At 44.9% G+C, this 24,331-nt stretch overlaps 1 protein-coding gene across 2 annotated transcripts in view; it reads left to right on the top strand.

Moving 5' to 3' along the window:
* Nucleotides 1-23,999, top strand: part of LOC147014921 (protein FAM3C-like) — a 69,008-nt gene extending 45,009 nt beyond the window's left edge. The window contains exons 5-10 of one of the 2 annotated variants that reach the window (XR_015050947.1): nt 120-178; nt 855-905; nt 10,371-10,455; nt 13,971-14,097; nt 17,249-17,483; nt 23,752-23,999. Coding sequence is in view for 1 of the 2 variants with exons in the window: in XM_085853392.1 (XP_085709518.1) it covers nt 120-178; nt 855-905; nt 10,371-10,455; nt 13,971-14,097; nt 23,752-23,844 (415 nt within the window). In the remaining variant the exon portion in view is untranslated. The remainder of the gene's footprint in view (nt 1-119; nt 179-854; nt 906-10,370; nt 10,456-13,970; nt 14,098-17,248; nt 17,484-23,751) is intronic. The other variant, XM_085853392.1, reaches the window with a different exon arrangement.
* The last annotated feature ends 332 nt before the right edge of the window (nt 24,000-24,331 follow it).

The following is a 24,331-nucleotide window of genomic DNA, read 5'->3' as shown; positions in this document are numbered from 1 at the left end:
TGTACATGCCATGGAGGAATTTAATGGAAATAAAGGAGTCCATACTCACACTTGGACTTGAAAAATAACATTTGCAATTAAAATTATTGCATTTAATTCTGAATTTTTCTTTTTTCCAGAATAATGAGCCAGGCATTGAACAATGTGGAGAATGGTTTAAACATTGCTCTGATTGATGGTGAGTAGTAAAATGTTCTATTCCATATTCCATTATTATATGATATCTGATTCTATTTTGATTGTCACTTTATGTGACGTCCCAGCAGCAAACAACAACAGCAAACTTAGGAAACATACGGCCTTCAGTTAAACACCCTGTTCTATTGTGTTTTAAATTTTATTGATTTTGACAGTTGATAGATCCAGTTAGCTTAATGTTGCAAGCAATCGCTGAGTTCAAAGCACAGCTCCAGAGGGTTTGGTCTCATTTAGAATGTGAACGGCCATGTATTTATTTGGGACCTAAGGAGGAGTGGCTAAATTGTGAAAACTAAAATCGAGAAAAGGAAGCGGAGCGGGTTTACAATAAACATACAGAAAGGTAAGGGAGTGTGAACGAAGTTGGGTGATAGAGGAAAGAGGGTTTGGTGAAGAAAGGGGTGAGGAAAGAGGAGAGAAATGACATATTTGGAACAAAAACAAACCGACCCCAAACGTGTTCCTTTTGCCCTAATTATATACAAGCTTTACCATGAGTCTAAGATGCCCAGGAGAAAGTAAAACCTGGAAGGCCTCGGGAAACCTCATTAGCTTGATTGTAGAGAATCCTTTTTGCATTGCTTGATGTCGTAAAAACTCTAAAACGCTTAAATTAATCCTTTGTTCTGACATTGCTAAAAACACTTCTTTTTCAGGTTCTACTGGAAACCTGTTATCTACAAAATCCTTCAATGTCGTTCTGGGAGGTTTGTATTGCTTGGTCTAGTAACATAATCCATGTAATATTTTACTTTCCAGTGAGCATTAAAAGTATGCATATTGATTCTATCCTGAAACTTCCACTATTCTTTAGAATGAGTATTTGGATTCGCGTTATTTTTGGTGCATCAGCAGCAATGTCAGAGCCATTATAGGCAGAGAACACATGTGGCGATTTGCCATTTCTCCATCCAATATTGTCATCAGGAAGTTGCAATTTTGGCCACGATACTAACGCACAATGACCTATTCTTTTGGAAAGTGAGCTTGTCAGGTGGCATGGAATAACAATTACGTGAATTTTTTTCATACAAGTAACAAACTTCCCACACATGTTCAGGAACATATAAAGAAAGATTTTAAATGCAGAGGCATCTGGAAAAATGTCTTAGGTGTCTATTTTCCAAGATGGCCTCAAAGATGACAGGCAAAGTTAATATTTTTGTTTTTAGGTAGGCTATGATCCTTATTTAAATGGCTAAAAATATATATATATATATATATATATATATATATATATATATATATATATATATATATATATATATTTAAGAGAGCTAATAGTACGGGTCACATTCGCCCCTTTTGTCATTTTAAACGACAATATGTGGCATATTAAATGCCTAAGTTTTTAAATGAAATGGAATTTGGGATTAATTTTACCTGTTTCCAGGGCTTTCAACATCCTCAAGGGCAGATTTTGGATTAGTCGGTTTACCAGATAAATCTGGGAGCAAAGGGCAGTTACACAACTGTGCCCATCTTAGGTTGACCATAGAAGAGAGATCTTACCCATCATCGGCAAAACCAGCCATCTTCAACACATCCGAGAGTGTTATTCGATGATAATTTGCTCTTTCGACCATCATTCTTCCTGTGGAAGGTGTCTGATTATGGTCACGGGAGGCATGCCCAATGACCCAAATATGGGTACTGAAGTATCATTTCTCTACAGATCTTCAACATAAATTTTGCATAGATCATCCATTTCCTCATTGATGTCCTGTTCAACATAGACAGGTGCTGAATGAGAGATCATTACAGAAGTTGTGGTTTTCTCAATACAGGCAGAAAAGAAGGCTGCTCCACATTTTATCATTATTACCACAACTATTACAACCACGAGTCCTGCAAAAATCCACTCCAATATTTTAGCTGCCCAACTCCCGAAAACTCCTGCTAGCCAGGCCGTTATTCCATCATTAGTGTGCTAATCGTGGAATTTTGCTCCCTCTTCCTTGATCTTCGCAGCCGGACTTGCGATGTGCTTTTATTTCACACATGTTCTCTTCGCCCTCTGCTCCCTGCTATGTTTTTTGTCCAATGTTCATTCCTTGAAGAACAAAATCGAACAACATTTCTATTTGGTGCAAATGAAATGGGATTTTAAGAATTGCTCCTTGAACTGCTTCACTGAAACATGGCTTGACCCTTCTATCTTCGATTCTGCTATTTCTCTGCCTGGCTACACACTCTATAGAGCCGATCGTTTATTTGATTGTGTAGGTAAATCGAAGGGAGGTGGTCTGTTTTATGATAAACCAAAGGTGGTGCAATTATACCGGTGTTTTCTCCATGCTTTGCACCTCTCATATTGAAACACTAACCATCAAGTGCGGACCGTTTTACATGCCTCGAGAGTTTTCGTTGCTTGTATCAGTGGATGTGTACATTCCTCCACATCATATGCTCTGACTGCTATCAGGGTGCTTGCTGCTCATGTGATTTCAATTGAGAACTCTTTCTCTGGTTGTCATGTTTTCAATCTCGGGGACTTTAACCGCACTACATTGGAATCAGAGCTCCCAAAGTATAAACAAGTGAATTGTTCAACCAGAGAGGGTAAAACGCTGGGTCTGTGCTATAGTACATTCAGCGATGCTTACCATGCTGTTTCCCCTGCCCCGCTCGGCTCTTCTGATCACTCCATGATTTATACCTGATACTGTCTTACTGGCAGAAGCTTAAAACAGCTAAACCGCAGATTCGCATTGTTAAACGATGGGACCAGGATTCCATTCAACAAGTACTGATTGGGCCTCTTTTGCTGGTGCCTGTGCTCAGTTGCATGAGTACACTGATGTAGTCACATCATATGTTCATTTTTGCAAAGACCTCTGCATCCCGACCAAGAAGATCAAATCATGGGCAAATGACAAACCATGGTTTAAAAGTGGTCTTAGGGCAAAGCTGAAAGTTAAAGAAGCAGCACACAAGAGCAGTGATCGAGTTCTGTACAAGAAGGCTAAATATGATGTGCAGAGGGAGATTCGCAGGGCAACATTAGTGTATAGACAGAAGCTGGAGAACCAGTTATAAAGTAATAATGCTCGAGCTGCTTGGCGAGGTCTTTGGAACATTTCTCTTCATCAGGAGAATCGTGTCACAAATATTGAAGACCCCAAGCTTCCCGACAAGTTGAATGAGTTCTTCAGCCACTTTGATTGCCAGAATACTGCGCCTGTTCCAGTTTCTTTCCCAGTTGCTGATTCACTGCTTCCTCAGCCTTTTACTGTGGATGAGGCTGAAGTTTGGCATCTTTTCAGCAAACAGAATATCAGAAAAGCAGCTGGTCCTGATGGTGTTTCCACTGCAACTCTTAAGCATTGTTAACGACAGCGCTCCTCTGCTTTTGCTTGCATTTCCAACAGTTCTTTACAACAGTCTGCAGTGCCTCTTTGTTTTAAACCTATCATTATCCCTGTCTTAAAGAAATCGAAGATGACAATGCTCATCGATTATAGACCCGTGACTCTCACCTCATGCGGTGATGAAGGTGTTTGAGTATTTGGTTCTCAAACACTTCAAGTCAATCACCACCTATAAGCTTGACCCTCTTCTGTTTGCCAATTGGGAAAATCATTTGGTTGATGATGCTGTTGCTTTAATTCTTAATTTTGTTCTTCAGCGTTTTAAATTTTCAACTCGTCATGCTCGTGTTCTTGTATTTATTTTAGTTCTGCTTTTAATGCCATTGTCCCTCAGAAACTTTTTTAAAAAAATATAAAATCCAGTCCCTTGGCCTTCTCTCCCTTCCTCAATTTGCTCCTGGAATTTTGGATTTTCTCCTAAACCAATCGGAAACAGTAAAATTAAACAAGTTGTCCAAGACTGTTGTCTTGAATACTGGTGCCTCACAAGGGTGCGTGCTGTCATCCCTTCTCCATTCCCTTTTCACCAATGATTGGGTGTCTCATCATGAGTCTGTGCAGCTCGTGAAGTTTTCTGACGACACGACCATTGAGGGTATTATCATTAATTCTGATGAGTCAGAATACCTCCAGGAAATAAATGGGTATGTGTCATGGTGCAAACACAACAACCTCGAGTTGAATACTGCAAAGATTAAAGAGATGGTTGTTGACTTTCGTTGGAACAAAAGTTCGGTTGACCCTCTTACCATCAATGGTGAAGTTATTGAAATTGTTGACTGCTTTGAACTTCTCGGTACAACCACTACCGGTAGTTTAAAGTGGGACCACAACACAGGATATCATTATTAGGAAAGCTCAGCAATGCCTCGACTTCGTGTGGCAGCTAAAGTAGTTTGGCTGTGGTTGGGAGATTCTCATCCAATTTTATTGGGCCATGATGGAAAGTGTTTTGACTTTTTCTCTGTGTACGTGGTATAGCAGCTGCATCGAACAACAGAAGCTTCGGCTCCGGAGGGTTGTGCGTGCTGCTGGTAGGATAGTTGGATGTGTGTTGCCTTCTTTGGCTCCAATTTATACAGATAGCACTGTGAATCGATCGCAGAGGATAGTCTCTGATGCCTCACACCCAGCTCATGTCCCGTTTCAGCTTTTGCCATTTAGAAGGCAATTAGAGGTCACTCAGGTGTCGCACAAATCGCTTTAGGAATAGTTTTTTTTTCCCCCTCAGGCAATTATTTCCCTGTCCAACTCCATTACCACATAAACAGCAGTCCTCTGTTTCTGCTGACTTTTTATTACAATTTTTTTTTGTTGGGAGAGAGAAGGATGAACACGAGGGATTGTATCATTCCAATTTTGGCAATTTTTGACATTTTATTGTGCTTGTGATGTAAGCTGAGTGTTTGTTGTTGGTGTAGCTTGAGTTTATTTTTAAAATCAGTTTTATCACCTGATGTATTCTGGCTGACTTTTCTGAGGTGTGTGTGTGTGTGTGTGTGTGTGTGTGTGTGTGTGTGTGTGTGTGTGTGTGTGTGTGTGTGTGTGTGTGTGTGTGTGTGTGTGTGTGTGTGTGTGTGTGCATTTTTTTTTGTGATCGTATTTGTGACCAACGCCAAGACACACTCCTTGTGTTTAAATTACACTTGGTGAAATAAAGTTCTTCTTCTTCTTTGTCAGGGATGTAAGTACAACATTCAGACCCGAGGACAGCACAGGTTCCACCTTGCGCTGCAAGCAACAAGTCAAAAGCAAAGCGATTTTGCAGAGTTACTGTTCGCATAGCAAACAATCATTTCAGCATTTATGTCAGCAAGGTAATCGGCAGTTTTGTTGGCAAGCGATTCCAGGGCTGTTGCCGTACCGATGAGATCACGAGAAAACTTCCAAATGCCGTACTGAGGAAAAGCAGTCATGAAGAACCACTCGGCATTGGAGATACCTCGTTTACTCTGGCTTTGGGTTTGGAATGGAGAATTGGTAAGCAAACACATATGAGGTATCACATAGCCTAAATAACAGGAACCTGACCATTCATAAGGGATCCAGGGATAAGCCCTATACCCACATATGAAATATACACCACAGAGACATGACAGAAGTAAATAGACACCTCAAATTTCTTCATTTCATCTGTATAATGCAGTTTTACTCAGTAATTTGCACTAATGTTTGACTATTTATTTACAGAAACAAGTTCCTGGGTCTTGTCTGACAAGTAACTATTCCTCAAACCCAGGGAGCACACAAACTTTCTGATTCTCAAAGAGCGGGAATTGTTGGCCATTCCGAAGGTGGAGTCGGCCAGCATCAGATAGCTCAGAACCTTGGCATTCCACTTTCTATGGTCAATTGAGTGATTGTGCAATTCACCGGCGAAGGCAATGAATCCACGCCTTCCCGTTCTGGTTGATGTGGGCACTCAGAAAGATGTCTTCGAGCTGTCAAGTGGTCCATTGAGAAAACTCCGTGTTGCAAGGCAGCAGATGTTGCAGAGGAGGTCCAGGTTAGCTCAAGAACTGCTGTGCGGTACCTTCATCAACTCGGCTACTATAATAAAGCAGCTCGGAGAAAACCTCTTCTAAGACCAGCAAACATTCAAATGAGAAAGAAGTGGACTGACGAGTTTGCCAATAGACCCTTGGAGTTTTGGGAAACTGTATTTTTTTTCAGATGAGTCCCAATTTACTGAATTATCTGACAGTGGACGTGTGGATCTGGAGACTTCCCAGTCAATAATTCTCTTTGAAGCGATTGCAGCCAACTGTCAAACACGGTGGTTTCTCAGTGATGAGCAATCTGGAGCACTGGTCGGTCAGAGCATGTGGAGTGTGTTGGCAACATCACCCACCATGATCTCGCCGGAATCCGTTATCCAACCCTCGAGAGTGCTGTAATACCGATGGCCAAACGTTTGAGCTCAGATGATAACAGAGACAGGTGATCATACTCTCTTATGGATAGGACATTCCAGGCACCCACCCGAAGGGACCGCCTCAGGTTAACGGAAGGAGACCACTCTCTACTGGATGACACCTCAGCTCCACCCTGATACACACTACCACAATCTGACCCAAGAAGGTTAACCCATGGTTTTCCTCCTTTCATCAAAGATTGGGGGTCCTGAAGGCTTTGCTCCAATCCCATCATCCGGCGAGCTGCCGTGCAGGGGGCAGCCACACAGGAGGTACTCCCACGGAGTGGGTTTTCAGATTTATTTTTGCTTTTTGTATGTTTTGTGGAATGAAGGGTTTTACGGTGTCCGGAATGCAAATCCTGCCACCAACCTCATAAAAAGTAACCCGACTGCAGGAGGACGTCCGCGGACATAGTTGGGCACTCGATATGGATGGCCATTGGTTCACAAGAAGCTCCTCCAATCTTTGACAGGTTTTGTTTTTAATCCGGCTGGATGTCCATATCATACACTCTCCTCACCAGGAAACCTGGTGTGGGAGATGGTTTAGTTGCCAACAACCCGACCATGAAACAGGTTAGTCCAGGTTTACATGGTACCTGCAGCAAGTCACAGATCTGATCTGGCCTGATCTGGCAATACCTGGCAAGACTGACAAGATGTATAAAATCAAGCACACAGCCAGGCAATCTCCATCGACAAAGATTGGCAGTAGAAGGGGCCACACTGAAAAGCTCAGTGACTTTCAACGTTCCACCGTCATCGGATCCCACCTTTCCAACAAGTCAGTTCATCAAATTTCTGCCCTGGTAGACCTGCTCCTGTCCCTGTCAACTGTAAGTGCTGTTATTTTGAAGTGGAAACGTCGAGGAGCAACAACAGCTCAGCCACGAAGTGGTCGGCCACACAAGCTCACAGAATGCGACTGCCGAGTGCTGAAGCGCATTGCGTGGAAAAATCGTCTGTCTTCGGTTGCATCACTCACTACTGAGTTCCAAACTGACTCTGGAAGCAATGTCAGCACAAGCACTGTTCGTCGAGAGCATCATGAAATGGGTTTCCATGGCCAAGCTGCCACACACAAGCATATGATCACCATGCGCAATTCCAAGCGTTGGCTGGAGTAGTGTAAAGTTCATCGTCATTGGACTCTGGAGCAGTGGAAACGAGTTCTCTGGAGTGATGAATTACGATTCACCATCTGGCAGTCTGACGGACGAATCTGGGCTTGGGGGATGCCAGGAGAACGATACCCGCCCGAATGCATCGTGCCACCTGTAAAGTTTGGTGGAGGATGAATAATGATCTGAGGCTGTTTTTCATGGTTCGGGCTCGGCCCCTTCGTTCCAGTGAAGGGAAATCTTAATGCTACAGCAGAGAATGACATTCCAGACGATTCTGTGCTTCCAACTTTGGGGAAGGCCCTTTCCTGTTTCAGCATGACAATGCCCCCGTGTACAAAGCAAGGTCCATACAGAAATAGTTTGTAGAGATCGGTGTGGAAGAACTTGACTGGTTTGCACAGAGCCCTGACTTCAACCCCATCGAACACCTTTAGGATGAATTGTAATGCTGACTGTGAGCCAGACCGAATCGCCCAACATCATTTCCCGACCTCACTAATGCTCTTGTGGCTGAATGGAAACAAATCCCCACAGCAATGTTCCAACATCTAGTGGAAAGCCTTCCCAGAAGAGTGGAAACTGTTATAGCAGCAAAGGGGGGGGGGGAGGGGGGTACCAACTCCATATTGATGGCCATGATTTTGGAATGAGATGTTGGACGAGCAGGTGTCCACATACTTTTGGCCATGTCATGTATGTTATTCAAAGCTGCTTGAGGTGTTCTCAATAAGTCAATTAAATGATTCTGATAGGTATAATTTCCCATATAGCGATCAGTTATTCAAGCATTTTGGGGGTTAAATAGACAAATAGATCCTTTAACCTTGCCTGTAATTTCAAAATGTGGTGTTTTTATTTTTTATTGTATGTCAAGTTGAGGCTCGTGTAAGAGCCAATATATATATATATATATATATATATATATATATATATATATATATATATATATATATATATATATATATATATATATATATATATAACCAGTCACTTTAGAGAGGGGGAGGAGGAGGTAAGAAAACTGGGAGAGTCCATGTTGCGTGAGAGGGGAGGTGCAAATGATTGGCAGATGAGGTGGAGAGGAAGGTGGAAAGATGTGTCAGGAGGTTCCGGAAACAAAGGAAAGAACAAGTGAGAGGAATAGACTTACCGTGAGTGGAAAGAGGTCTGTACGTGTAATTGTTTAACGGATTCAGGTGGCGCTTGGTCTGGTGTCTGGCTCTCTGTTCCATCGCTCCATTACTCCAGGAACAAGAAAGGCTGGGCCAGATTTGAGAAGTGTGGGTAGGCGTGCAGCGGGTTGACGAGATTTCATAAGGGTGGGTAACTGTGCAGCGGGTGGACCAGATTTGAGAAGTGTGGGTAAGTGTGCAGCGGGTTGACGAGATTTCATAAGGGTGGGTAACTGTGCAGCGGGTGGACCAGATTTGAGAAGTGTGGGTAAGCGTGCAGCGGGTTGACGAGATTTCATAAGGGTGGGTAACTGTGCAGCGGGTGGACCAGATTTGAGAAGTGTGGGTAAGTGTGCAGCGGGTTGACGAGATTTCATAAGGGTGGGTAACTGTGCAGCGGGTGGACCAGATTTGAGAAGTGTGGGTAAGTGTGCAGCGGGTGGGCTAGATTTGAGAAGTGTTGGTAAGTGAGTAGCAGGTGGACCAGATTTGAGAAGTGTGGGTAAGTGTGCAGCAGGTTGACGAGATTTCATAAGGGTGGGTAACTAAGCAGCAGGTGGACCAGATTTGAGAAGTGTGCGTAAGTGTGCAGCAGGTTGACTAGATTTCAGAAGGGTGGGTAACTGTGCAGCGGGTGGACCAGATTTGAGAAGTGTGGGGAAGTGTGCAGCGGGTGGGCTAGATTTGAGAAGTGTTGGTAAGTGAGCAGCAGGTGGACCAGATTTGAGAAGTGTGGGTAAGTGTGCAGCAGGGGCGGCACTTGAGTGCAGAACAGGTGGAGTAATGGGTGTTTTCCCGCGCCCTCATTGGCACGTGGACTTGAACCCAGAAAGGGTTTTCCACCGGAAATGCCCCCATTTTCTCCATGCTTTGCCACGTGATGGAGCTCCAAGAACAGCACGGGGTGATCGCTCACCTCATCAATGAGCGTGCCTCCTCGTCCCAGGTGGTCCCGAAAGGCGGTGGTGGTCATTAATGATGACCATGTTTGAGCGATGGCAGCAGTGGTGTTGAGTAGGAGTTGCAGTGTGGTGAGTTAATGATGGTGATGGCGGTTGTTGAGAATGTGGCGTTAATGGTGAGAATAGGTGGGCTTGGGTTGTGGTCTGTCATGAGGAATTTTGGGAAGGCATTGTGGTGGTTGGAGGAATGTTGCAGCGTTGGGGTCTGAGTACGTCGAAGGTTGGAATGAAATATCCGTTGGGGGCATGCAGCACAGTTTGAATGGGGAAAATGAGGCTGTCGCGGTGCGGTGTTGTCTGTGATGTGCATGCGTGTGTGGAGGAGAGGTGGTCGTGTGTGAAATAAAGCAAAATAAAATACAAAACAGACCAAACAATGGGATACGAGACCTGCCGAAAAGTCCTTGCAACGCATTTTGTCCCATATACCTACGAGACACGAGAGAAGGGCGAACTAAAACGGATGCTAACGAAATAACTTTCTCGGGACTGCTAAATGTTGTGTGTGTTCGCTTTGGGGAGAGTACTGGCTTCACAGAATCACACCAATCTACACATCATCAGTCAACGTTCACCAATCATGTGTGTTTGAAAAGACATTGTACTCTTTGATGTGTCACCCACAGATGTTTATGAACTTATCCGTTTCATCCATGCAACACCTGATGGAACGATTGTTTTGATTGCGACATTTGATGATGCAGCCACAAGGTAAACACTGCCTTCCCTACAACACAGGTAAAACACTGCCTTACCTACAACACAGGTCAACACTGACTTACCCACAACACAGGTCAACACTGATTTACCTACAACACAGGTAAAACACTGCCTTTCCTACAACACAGGTCAACACTGACTTACCTACAACACAGGTAAAACACTGACTTACCTACAACACAGGTCAACACTGACTTACCTACAACACAGGTCAACACTGACTTACCCACAACACAGGTCAACACTGATTTACCTACAACACAGGTAAAACACTGCCTTACCTACAACACAGGTCAACACTGACTTACCCACAACACAGGTCAACACTGATTTACCTACAACACAGGTAAAACACTGCCTTTCCTACAACACAGGTCAACACTGACTTACCTACAACACAGGTAAAACACTGACTTACCTACAACACAGGTCAACACTGACTTACCTACAACACAGGTCAACACTGACTTACCGACAACACAGGTCAACACTGCCTTACCTACAACACAGGTCAACACTGCCTTACCTACAACACAGGTCAACACTGACTTACCTACAACACAGGTCAACACTGCCTTACCTACAACACAGGTCAACACTGACTTACCTACAACACAGGTCAACACTGACTTACCTACAACACAGGTCAACACTGCCTTACCTACAACACAGGTCAACACTGCCTTACCGACAACACAGGTAAACACTGACTTACCTACAACACAGGTCAACACTGACTTACCTACAATACAGGTAAAACACTGCCTTACCTACAACACAGGTCAACACTGCCTTACCTACAACACAGGTCAACACTGACTTACCTACAACACAGGTAAAACACTGCCTTACCTACAACACAGGTCAACACTGACTTACCTACAACACAGGTCAACACTGCCTTACCTACAACACAGGTCAACACTGACTTACCTACAACACAGGTCAACACTGCCTTACCTACAACACAGGTCAACACTGATTTACCTACAACACAGGTAAAACACTGCCTTTCCTACAACACAGGTCAACACTGACTTACCTACAACACAGGTAAAACACTGACTTACCTACAACACAGGTCAACACTGACTTACCTACAACACAGGTCAACACTGACTTACCGACAACACAGGTCAACACTGCCTTACCTACAACACAGGTCAACACTGACTTACCTACAACACAGGTCAACACTGCCTTACCTACAACACAGGTCAACACTGCCTTACCTACAACACAGGTCAACACTGACTTACCTACAACACAGGTCAACACTGCCTTACCTACAACACAGGTCAACACTGCCTTACCTACAACACAGGTCAACACTGACTTACCTACAACACAGGTCAACACTGACTTACCTACAACACAGGTCAACACTGCCTTACCGACAACACAGGTCAACACTGACTTACCTACAACACAGGTCAACACTGCCTTACCTACAACACAGGTCAACACTGACTTACCTACAACACAGGTCAACACTGCCTTACCTACAACACAGGTCAACACTGATTTACCTACAACACAGGTAAAACACTGCCTTTCCTACAACACAGGTCAACACTGACTTACCTACAACACAGGTAAAACACTGACTTACCTACAACACAGGTCAACACTGACTTACCTACAACACAGGTCAACACTGACTTACCGACAACACAGGTCAACACTGCCTTACCTACAACACAGGTCAACACTGACTTACCTACAACACAGGTCAACACTGCCTTACCTACAACACAGGTCAACACTGCCTTACCTACAACACAGGTCAACACTGACTTACCTACAACACAGGTCAACACTGCCTTACCTACAACACAGGTCAACACTGCCTTACCTACAACACAGGTCAACACTGCCTTTCCTACAACACAGGTCAACACTGCCTTACCTACAACACAGGTCAACACTGACTTACCTACAACACAGGTAAAACACTGCCTTTCCTACAACACAGGTCAACACTGACTTACCTACAACACAGGTCAACACTGCCTTACCTACAACACAGGTCAACACTGCCTTACCTACAACACAGGTCAACACTGACTTACCTACAATACAGGTAAAACACTGCCTTACCTACAACACAGGTCAACACTGCCTTACCTACAACACAGGTAAAACACTGACTAACCTACAACACAGGTAAAACACTGCCTTACCTACAACACAGGTAAAACACTGACTAACCTACAACACAGGTAAAACACTGCCTTACCTACAACACAGGTCAACACTGACTAACCTACAACACAGGTCAACACTGACTTACCTACAACACAAGTAAAACACTGCCTTACCTACAACACAGGTCAACACTGACTAACCTAGAACACAGGTCAACACCGACTTACCTACAATACAGGTAAAACACTGCCTTTCCTACAACACAGGTCAACACTGACTTACCTACAACACAGGTAAAACACTGACTTACCTACAATACAGGTAAAACACTGACTTACCTACAACACAGGTAAAACACTGACTTACCTACAACACAGGTAAAACACTGACTTACCTACAACACAGGTAAAACACTGACTTACCCACAACACAGGTCAACACTGACTTACCTACAACACAGGTAAAACACTGCCTTTCCTACAACACAGGTCAACACTGACTTACCTACAACACAGGTCAACACTGCCTTACCTACAACACAGGTCAACACTGACTTACCTACAATACAGGTAAAACACTGCCTTACCTACAACACAGGTCAACACTGCCTTACCTACAACACAGGTAAAACACTGACTAACCTACAACACAGGTAAAACACTGACTAACCTACAACACAGGTAAAACACTGCCTTACCTACAACACAGGTCAACACTGACTAACCTACAACACAGGTCAACACTGACTTACCTACAACACAAGTAAAACACTGCCTTACCTACAACACAGGTCAACACTGACTAACCTAGAACACAGGTCAACACTGACTTCCCAACAACACAAGTAAAACACTGACTTGCCATGAAAAAGACGTTTTCACGATTGTCAGTTGACTTGACCCCAAGGCACTCCTGTATTTGAACAAGAATGACGTCATTTATGGAAAACTTTACAAGAGCTGAGAACAGTCGCTTTCCTTTGGTTAATCTTCTTTTTCACAAGAGGGTTTCAGAATTTCATTGTTTTCAGATAGCAGGAGTTCATTTATAACTATCTTGCATTTGAATTTTTATTAACATTTATCTTCGGATCATCATGAAACTTGTACATTCGACACTTGCAGTACAGACATCGGTTTAAAAGTGAATTACAAGGACAAATATAATATAATAGGCAATAGACAAATATTGAAGTGAATGAGACATCTACTCGGTGTCAGGTTGTTCAGATGAGAATAGTAAACAGGTTTTGTGGTTCAAGGTTTGATTGATGACCTGCAGCTCTTAGAAATTCCAGGTAAGTCAGCTGCATTGTTCCTATAAACAGACAGCTAACCCTTCCTTGTCATGTGTTGCAGGCTCAATAAAAAAGCACGAAGCATGCTCAAAGAGTTGGGTAGTGCGCACGTCACGTCTCTCGCTGAGAAGGACAGCTGGGCTTTCGTGGGAGCCAAGGGCATTGAGGGTGTCAGTCCATTCGAGGAGGTAGAAATCTCACTGCTCTACACAATCTCCATGGGAGCTAGAAATATGACAAGTAAAAATGGACTGCAGGTTTAGGTTGTGCATGTAAAAAGCTGTCAAAAGGCGGAGGAGCTCCTTGTGAGCCAACGGCCATCCATATCTAGTGCCCGACTGTGTCTGCGGACGTCCTCCTGCAGTTGAGTTACTTCTAATTAGGAGGTTGGTGGCAGGATTTGCACTCCGGCCACCGTAAAACCCTTCATTCCGCAAAACATACTAAAAGCAAAAAAAAAAAAAAAAAAATCTGAAAACCCACTCCGTGGGAGTACCTCATGTACAGCTTCCCTTCACAGGGCAGCTCACCGGATGATGGGATTGGGGCAAAGCCTTCGGGACCCCCAATCCTTGATGATAGGAGGGAAACCACGGGGTAACATTCCCGGGTCAGATTGTGGGAGAGTGTGTCGGAGTGGTGCTGAGGTATCGTCCACCAGATGGTGGTCTCCTTGGGTTAAGCTGAGTCGGTCCCTTCGGGTGGGTGCCTGGAGTGTGCGATCCCGAAGAGGATAATCAACTGTCTCTGTTATCATCTGAGCTCAAACATTTGGACATCGGTATTGCAGCACTATCTGAGGTTCGGAGACCGGATTGCGGTGAGATCATGGCGGGTGGTTAGACCTACTATTGGTCTGGTCGCTCTGATGGTTACCATACCCAAGGATTTGCTGTAGCTGTGTCCAATAAGCTGACTCCATGATAATTGAGGTAACACCGGTGAATGAGTATATTGTGAGACGAAGGATTCATCACTCCTTGTGTGCCATTTCCCTGGTCTCTGTATATTCTCCAACTGAGGCGAGTGATCTCACTGTGAAGGACACATTCTACGCCACGCTCGAGTCTGTGGTTGATCATTGCCCCAGGCGAGATGCACTTCTAGTCTTGGGGGATTTCAATGCATTGACTGGAACTGATAGGGATGGTTATGAGGTGTGTGTTGGTCACCATTGGTCTGGAACTGTGAACCTGAATAGCACTAAGTTCTTTGACTTTGCAAGAAGTCATGGACTTAGGGTGGCTGGTTCATGGTTTCAGCACCCACAAGCTCATCGCTGGACTTGGTATTCCAATGCTGGCAGTGTGGCAAAGAAGATTGACCATGTGCACGTTGATGGTCACTGGAGGATGATCCAGAATTGCAGAGTCTCCCGGAGTGTTCGGTTCCTCAATACTGACTACAGGCTTGTTGCAGCCTTAATGTAGGGGTCTTATTGCCCCTCTCTGGAAAGGGAAGGGTGATCGCCAAGACTGCAACAACTACCGAGGGGTGACGCTGCTCTCAGTGCCGGACAAGGTCTTTGCTCGGATAATTCTTGATAGGGTTCGCCACCATCTGCATGAGCACCAGCATCCAGAGCAGTCAGGCTTTACACCAAAGAGGTCAACGATTGACCGTATTCTTGCTCTTTGGGTCCTCACCGAACGCAGATGAGAGTTTCGGTGGGGGCTGCTTGCAGCCTACATTGATCTCTGTAAAGAGTTTGATTCGGTGAATCAGGATGCCTTCTGGAGGATTCTTGATCTTAGTGGGGTGCCACCACCCATCCATTGGGACCATACTCTGTGCAGAGCGTTGGTGCTGCCAAAGCAGTCTCCTTGGCTCTTGGACATAATCCTGGACAGGTCGGTACTCTGACACAGTATACCAGCAAGCTGGCACTCACTTTGCTGACCTTGGAAGGATGACAGGCAGAGTCAACCCCAAGTGGTATTAATTCAACATCCAAGTGGGATTTGAACTCAGGTTCGTGGGATTCCAAGCCCACCAACCTAACAATTAAGCCAACACCAAAACTGATCAATCTGATATCTGAACAATAATCTGGTACTGAGAGTGCTGTGAGATGTGGTGATACTGTTGTCGAATTTTGTGGTTTATATATTAACCGACTCAACGTAAATCCTGTTACTCAAATGAAAGCCACAATTAATTCACCGTCTACACGGAAAGTACATGACATCAGATAATTTTATTTTACTTGGTACCAAGGAGTACAAGCCACCGAGATGGTAAACATCTTCAATGATTTGCACTAAAACAAGATTACATTTCCTGGTATTTATATGCTTTCATGGGAGAGTGGAGGGGGCTGACAAGCCTTAGCCAAATAACTCCAAAATGCAATACGTGTCTTCTCGGTGAAAAGCGAATGACGTAATTACGGCAAAAGATGCTATTATCAACCAGGTCACTTTGTTCCATAGCAAGACATTCCTTTTATCAACATTTAGGTCAAAAGACTCTTGGGTAAAGGAAGCATAAAAATTAAATTTATAAAACACCAGCAACAATTATGATTGAGAGTATATTAATATAATTATTTTCTCCATAACACCATCTCTGAGTTATTTCCAATTGTTACTGGAGTTCCTCAGGGGTGTGTACTGGCCCCCACACTTTTCAGTGCTTGTATTGACTGGATTCTCGGGAGGATGTCGGAGAGATCAAGCTGTGGTGCATCGTTTGGGGATGTCAAGATCTCTGACCTTGATTTTGCAGATGATGCAGTCATCTTTGCGGAGTCTTTAGATATCCTTTTGGGGGCCCTCGAGGTGCTGAATGAGGAGTCAGAACCGCTGGGATTACAGGTTTCTTGGGTCAAAACTAAGATCCAAGCTTTCATTGACATCTTGGATGCTGCTGTCCTGTCTGTACCTGTTTGTGGTGAGGATGTTGAGGTGATGGAGAGATTCGCTTACCTTGGGAGTGATATTCATGTTGTGCAGAGTGCATCCTATCTGGCTGTAAGCCAGAGGTTAACAGACGTCTGGGTCGGGCCTGGGGAGTCATGGATTCACTGGATCATGGGGTGTGGCACTGTTGGTACCTGTGTGGGAGGACGAAAGTCCGAGTCTTCATGTCCTTGGTGCTTCCATCTTGCGCTATGGATGTGAGACTTGGACTCTGACCAGGGATCTGAGAAGGAGACTTAATTCCATTGGTACCAGGTCTCTTCGGAGAATTCTTGGCTCTCACTGGTCGGACTTTGTGTCCAACGAGTTGTTGCTTCGAGAGACTCAAATGAGATTTGTTACCTGCATAGTCCGTGAGCATCAGCTGCAGCTGTGTGTATATGTGGCTCATTTTCCTGATGCTGATCCTGTTCACCAGATTTTCTCAGCGAGGGAGTCTCGTGAGTGGAGGAGGCCAATAGGCTGACCACGAGCCTCCTGGTTGCAGCAGGTTGATTAGCATCTCAAGGAGATGGGGTTGGGCAAGGCATCTGCCTGGGGGATGGCCAGACGGAGGCACCTGGAGTACCGGCGGAAAGCGGACGCAGCGACGCGCTGCTCCTGTGCATTCTCCCAAACCTGACCTGACCTGCAACACGGATTTTTTTTGACATGTTAGTGAGTGTTGATGTGCATTGGATGTTTTATTTGAATCAATTTTTGTTTTCTCATAAAAGAGGGGGATAAACACCAATCATCCTCTGCTAAAGCATGTTAGTGCAGAGTGCATCCACCAATAATCGACCTTAATTTTGTCGAATTACCTTAAAATCATTTTACGCGACTTTGTCCAGCATTTTTTCATTCTTAAGTTCCATATTTTATTTTATTTTGATATCGGCTGTAATTTGCGACCACGGTGATGTTTGTGCTCAGAAGTCAAAATATAATGTCAATTAAGTTCAATTAATTCTGTTCTTAAGTAGCTTTATCTGACGTCTGTGTGTTCTTGAGTTACATTTTCAGAATCAGACAGCCTTACTGAGTTTAATAATGCGGGTTCGATATTTGTGCTCAAAAGTCTAATGAAAAAAAGGCGCCATTTGATCAGCCGCAGACCAGTATCCGACCAGGTGGAACTTCAGAAAGGCCTTTCTTGAGTAGGCACCCATGTACCACAGTATCGGACACTCAAACCTTTTGTGCTCAAATGTCAAAACAAACTCCACCGAGCTCCCAGTCTATCTTGTTTAGATAGACAGATAGACAGAGGGAGGTTATCTTTTCACCTCTGCCTGGGAGCAGTGGACAGGTTAGGTGTGTGGTGTGTCACAAGGATGAAATGTTTCGATTTTGGTGAAGAATCTGGATGCGGATTGGAGAATTTTTGATGCGATTCTTTACCATTGAGAGATAGGGCCGAAACGATGTACTGTAGAGCACAATATCTCAAAAAGTTGTGGATGGATTCTGATGAAACTTGGTGGAAGAGTTAGGTCGGTGACATGTACAAGGTGATGAGATATTCGTTCAGGTCCGGTTGCAGATCCGGCTTATCATTACCTCCAAAACTGAAGTTGGATGGAGGTTATGTTTTCACCCCCTTATCTTTGAAGGCCTGTCTGTGAGCAGGAAATCTCAAAATGTTATGGACGGATTTGGACGAAATTTATTGGACCGACCTGGCATTCAGGTCAGGTTAGATCAGGATAGATCTCTGACCTGCTACCGGTACCATGTAAACCTGTACTAACCTGTTCCATGGTCGGGTTGTCGGCGACTGAACCGTCTCCCCCACCAGGTTTTCTGGTGAGGAGGGTGTTTGGATATGGACACCCAGCAGGATTAAAAACAAAACCTGTCAAAGGGCGGAGGAGCTCCTTGTGAGCCAACGGCCATCCATATCCAGTGCCCAACTGTGTCTGCGGACGTCCTGCTGCAGTTGGTTTACTTTTTTATTCGGAGGTTGGTGGCAGGATTTGCACTCCGGCCACTGTAAAACCCTTCATTCCGCAAAACACAAAAACGCAAAAAAATCTGAAAACCCACTCCGTGGGAGTACCTCCTGTGCAGCTTCCCTTCGCAGGGCAGCTCACCGGATGGTGGGATTGGGGCAAAGCCTTCGGGACCCCCAATCTTTGATGATAGGAGGGAAACCATGGGGTAACATCCCTGGGTCAGATTGCGGGAGAGTGTGTCGGAGTGGTGCTGAGGTGTCTTCCACCAGACGGCGGTCTCCTTGGGTTAACCTGAGGCGGTCCCTTCGGGTGGGTGCCTGGAATGTCCTATCCCTAAGAGAGGATGATCACCTGTCTCTGTTATCATCTGAGCTCAAGCGTTGGACATCGGCATTGCAGCTCTCTCTGAGGTTCGGAGACCGGATTGTGGCGAGATAATGGTGGGTGGTTACACCTACTATTGGTCTGGGTGCTCTGATGGTTACCATACCCAAGGAGTTGCTGTAGCCGTGTCCAATAAGCTGACCCCAATGATAATTGAGGTAACACCGGTCAACGAGCGTAATATGAGGTTAAGGATTCGTCACTCCTTAGGTGTCATTTCCCTGGTCTCACTTTATGCTCCGACTGAGGCGAGTGATCTCACCATGAAGGATGCATTCTACGCCACACTCGAATCTGTGGTTGACCAGTGCCCCAGACGAGATACACTTCTAGTCTTGGGGGATTTCAATGCATCGACTGGAACTGATAGGGATGGTTATGAGGTGTGTGTTGGTCCCCATGGGTCAGGAACTATGAACCAGAATAGCACTAAGTTCCTTTACTTTTCAAGAATTCATGGACTTAGGGTGGCTGGTTCATGGTTTCAGCGCCCGCAAGCTCATCGCTGGACTTGGTATTCCAACGCTGGCGGTGTGGCAAAGAAGATTGACCATGTCCTCATTGACGGTTGTTGGAGGATGATCCAGAACTGCAGGGTCTACTGGAGTGCTCAGTTCCTCAATACTGACCACAGGCTTGTTGTAGCAACTCTAAAGCTGCATCTTAAATCCTGGAGAATGGTACCATCCCAGCCTAGGCTGGATGTTGGCAAGCTCAGGGATGAGAGAGTAGCTGAGGAGTTTGCGAACAGGCTGAGTGGACACTTGGGGGGTCTGGGTGCTTTGCGGGGTCCTGAAGAGTTGTGGAGCGCCTTCAAGGCCACCGTCCTTGATGTTGCCGGTGGATGTCTTGGAACTCACCGCAGGGCAAAGAAGAATTTTGTCTCTCAAGGGACACTGGGTACCATTGACCAGAGTCGCAGGGCCAGGCTGAATGGCAGAGCTGAGCTGTTCAGGGAGCAGAGGCGTAAAACTGGACATGCACTGAGGGTGGAGAAGGAGGCCTACGTGCGAGGAATCTGTGAGGGGGTAGAGCATCACCTGCAGACAGGTGATTCTCGTCCCGCTTACAGGGGAATTCGTGCATTGCGTTCATCCAAGCCCATCCCTTGGAGCACTGCAGTTAGAGCAGAGAGTGGTAGGCTCTTGACAGAGGAGTCTGAAGCGAAGGCCCGCTGGGCCGGTTACTTTGAGCGGTTGTACCGGGCTGATCCCCCAGCTGTCGAGTTGGACGTCAGGGGTGTTACAATCCCTGTTGCTGACACTCGAATCAACTGTGGTCCACCTTCGCTTGTGGAAACACGGGCTGCGGTGAACCAGTTGAAACGGGGCAAAGCTCTAGGGATCTGTGACATCCATGCTGAACTTCTCAAGGCTGGTGGAAATGCTGCACTCGTGTCGTTGCATGCAGTTTTGTGCTCTGCCTGGAACACAGGCATCATCCCAACTGACTGGAAGAGGGGCCTTGTTGTTCCTCTCTGGAAAGGGAAGGGTGATCGCCAAGACTGCAACAACTACCGAGGGGTGACGCTGCTCTTAGTGCCGGGCAAGGTCTTTGCTCGGATAACTCTTGATAGGGTTCGCCACAATCTACTTGAGCACCAGTGTCCAGAGCAGTCAGGCTTTACACCAAAGAGGTCAAGGATTGACCGTATCCTTGCTCTTCGTGTCCTCACCGAACGCAGACGAGAGTTTCGGCAGGGGCTGCTTGCAGCCTATGTTGATCTCTGTAAAGCGTTCGATTCACTGAATCGGGATGTTCTCTGGAGGATTCTTGGTCTTCGTGGGGTGCCACCAAAACTGATCGATCTGAAGTCTGAACTCTACTCTGGTACTGAGAGTGCTGTGAAGTGTGGTGGTACCATCTCTGACTTATTTCCAGTTGTTACTGGAGTTCGTCAGGGGTGTGTACTGGCCCCCACACTTTCTAGCACTTGTATGGACTGGATTTTAGGGAGGATGTCGGAGAGATCAAGTTGCGGTGCATCGTTTGGGAATGTCAAGATCTCTGACCTTGATTTTGCAGATGATGCAGTCATCTTTGCGGAGACTTTAGATATCCTTTTGGGGGCCCTCGAGGTGCTGAATGAGGAGTCAGAGCCGCTGGGATTACGGGTTTCTTGGGTCAAAACTAAGATCCAGGCTTTCGGTGACATCTTGGATGCTGCTCTCCTGTCTGTGTCTGTTTGTGGTGAGGATGTTGAGGTCGTGGAGAGATTCACTTACCTTGGCAGTGATATTCATGTCTCTGCTGGCTGTGAGTCAGAGGTCAATAGACGTCTGGGTCGGGCCTGGGGAGTCATGGATTCACTGGATCAAGGGGTGTGGCGCTGCCGGTACCTGTGCAGGAGGACGAAAGTCTGAGTCTTCAGGTCCTTGGTACTTCCAATCTTGCTCTATGGATGCGAGACTTCGAGTCTGACCAAGGATCTGAGACAGAGACTTAATTCCTTTGGTACCAGGTCTCTTCGGAGAATCCTTGGCTATCGCTGGTCAGATTTTGTGTCCAACGAGCGGTTGCTGAGAGAGACTCGGATGAGATTTGTTACCTGCATAGTCCGTGAGCGTCAGTTGCGGCTGTATGGACATGTGGCTCATTTTCCTGACGCTGATCCTGCTCATCAGATTCTCTCAGCGAGGGAGTCTCATGAGTGGAGGAGGCCAGTGGGTCGACCACGTGCCTCGTGGTTGCAGCAGGTTGACCATCATCTCAAGGAGATGGGGATGGGCCTGGCATCTGCCTGGGGGATGGCCAGACGGAGGCCCCTGGAGTACCGGCGGAAAGTGGACGCAGCGACGCGCTGTTCTGGCACATGCTCCCATACCTGACCTGACCTTATTGGACAGGTTGGATGTCTGCCAAGTGATTTTGGAGAAGATCCAGATGCAGATCCAATAATTTCTTTAATTTTCTCAGTCATTCCTCACCATTGAGTGATGGGACCAAAGGTGATGTCCAATAAAGCCACAAATATTGTGGGGGTTACGTTCCTGGAAAATGTCGCGAGAGTTAAATCTGTGTTATTGAAAACCAAAGGCCAATGGGAAAAGGGGGGATCGCTGGCTGGGCTTCGAGAAAATATCGAGAAAGGAGGGCAGCAGTTATAAATAAACATATCACAAATGAAATACACATGCAGAATATATATATATATATATATATATATATATATATATATATATATATATATATATATATATATATATATATATATATATATATATATATAGCATGTTAACATTGAAATAAACATGTAAATAAAATAAATGCAGTATAAAAAAAACCAAAACACAAGAGTTTTACCTTTTTAATTTATTCCAAAAACAGCAAGGTGGGAGGACTGCACGAGTAAGTAAAAGCATTACGTACTCGTATAGTACTCTTCCGTAAATATAAACCACAAAACTTAGCTTGGGGTGATGATGATGATGATGCTGTGAGAGGGGGAAGGGTGGAGCTTAGAAAGATGTGGAGGTAGAACTTGCAATGGCTGTTGCATCATCGGGAGCACGACAAATTCACCTGCTGCATTGCCACATAGGTGAAGGGTAAAATGATCCTTAGCCACCTTGACCATGAGCAGAGCTTTCCTGCTTGGACAGGAAGATATGAGATGGCATCCTCTTCCAAAATAATCCCATCTCTTTGGCATTAAATACCTGCCCCGGCATTAATCCCTTCGCCTCGATTAGTTCGATGAGCTGCGCGGTGGGTAGTTTTTCCTCAGCATCATGGTCTGCCATGGTTGAACTGGACCCTTCGGCCTCAGGTGCTCATGGAAGTGTTGTTAAATCTGCAATTATTTCTCCCATATCACTGGCCCTTGCAAAGGGGTAAATCCACAAAGGTTTCTCCCATATCACCGATCCTTTCAAATGCACTTTTTCTGTGTTTGGTCCTCCATCCAACATGAAACGCTTTGTCCATCCTTTCAATATGAGAATCACAGGACTAGAATGAGACTTTGTGCTTTGCTGGCGGGAACACTTGATTGGATATTTGACTCACGTTTGCCACACAGTCGATTCATTGATCACGTAATGATGGCCCACTGATGCCACACTTTCACTTCTTGCCAACCGATCTAACAACTCGATTTTTTTCGCACAATGTCGTAACCTTTCTCAGCCTTTTGGCACGATTAATTTTGTCCATCTTTTTACGTTTGGGCACAATTATTTAACGTGTTACAGGATCTCCATTTGTCATTTCCTGTTCGATGACGATTCATTATTAAAAACTTTGCTTAATTCCGTATGCTGTTCTGATTACTACAATTAACGGTGCATGAGAAACAACAAAAGGCTTGTAATGGGAGGTAATCGTACATGTGGACACAAACCCTGATTCATCCCAGCTCAAAAACCACGATTTGCCGAAATGAAATACCGCCAGAACTAAATGTGAACACAATAGGTTTCCCTGATTGGTTTAAACCCGCAATATTTGAGGGTATACTGTATCGTCAACTTTGTAATACAAAGGCCTCCTGCATCTCCTTCCTTGCACTACACAGCTTTTAATGTACCTACACCACAAATTGAGGTTTCTTCTTGGACCATCATAATAACTGACAATTGTTCTGTTTTACTTTTCACAGATCCTGAAAAATAACCCCAAAACAAACAGATATGATGGCTGGCCAGAGATGGTGAAGCTGGAAGGTTGTGTTCCAAAGAGAATGGATTATTAAAGCAAAACAACATTACATCACCGTCCATCATAATGAAGAACAGGCTCGTTTTAAATTAATATAATTATGTAAAATTCGAAAAATGGTTGAAAACATCTTACTCTGACATCAATAAAAAAAAAAAAATCCAGAAGCATGGCTAGATGGCTTTTTAATTGTCGCTTCGGTTTCAATGACTACTTCAAATCCCAAATCAATATATTTGTGATGAACTCAGAAGGTTCATAATCGGAGAGAAAATGCAGAATTTTCAGATGATAATGTAGAATTGTTTATTGGGTAATTTATAAAGCACCAGCAACAATTATAATTGAGAGTACATGAATATAATTAGTTTTTTCTTCCACAATCCCCCCTTTTTTCCTTATCAGTAAAATTAGAATCACTATATTACAGATGATCACCATACCCCGTTCCTAGAGGAGAAAAGATATCCGTTACACAAGTTCAATCAACAATGGCAGCGAGTGCTCATATCAGGAGAAAA

This window comes from Eptatretus burgeri, chromosome 13, assembly GCF_056783735.1.
Source record: "Eptatretus burgeri isolate ZD-2024b chromosome 13, Ebu_testis_v1, whole genome shotgun sequence".
NCBI classification, from domain to species: Eukaryota; Metazoa; Chordata; class Myxini; order Myxiniformes; family Myxinidae; genus Eptatretus; species Eptatretus burgeri.
Note: the sequence above shows the minus strand (reverse complement) of the source record. Positions and strands in the feature narration are given on the sequence as shown.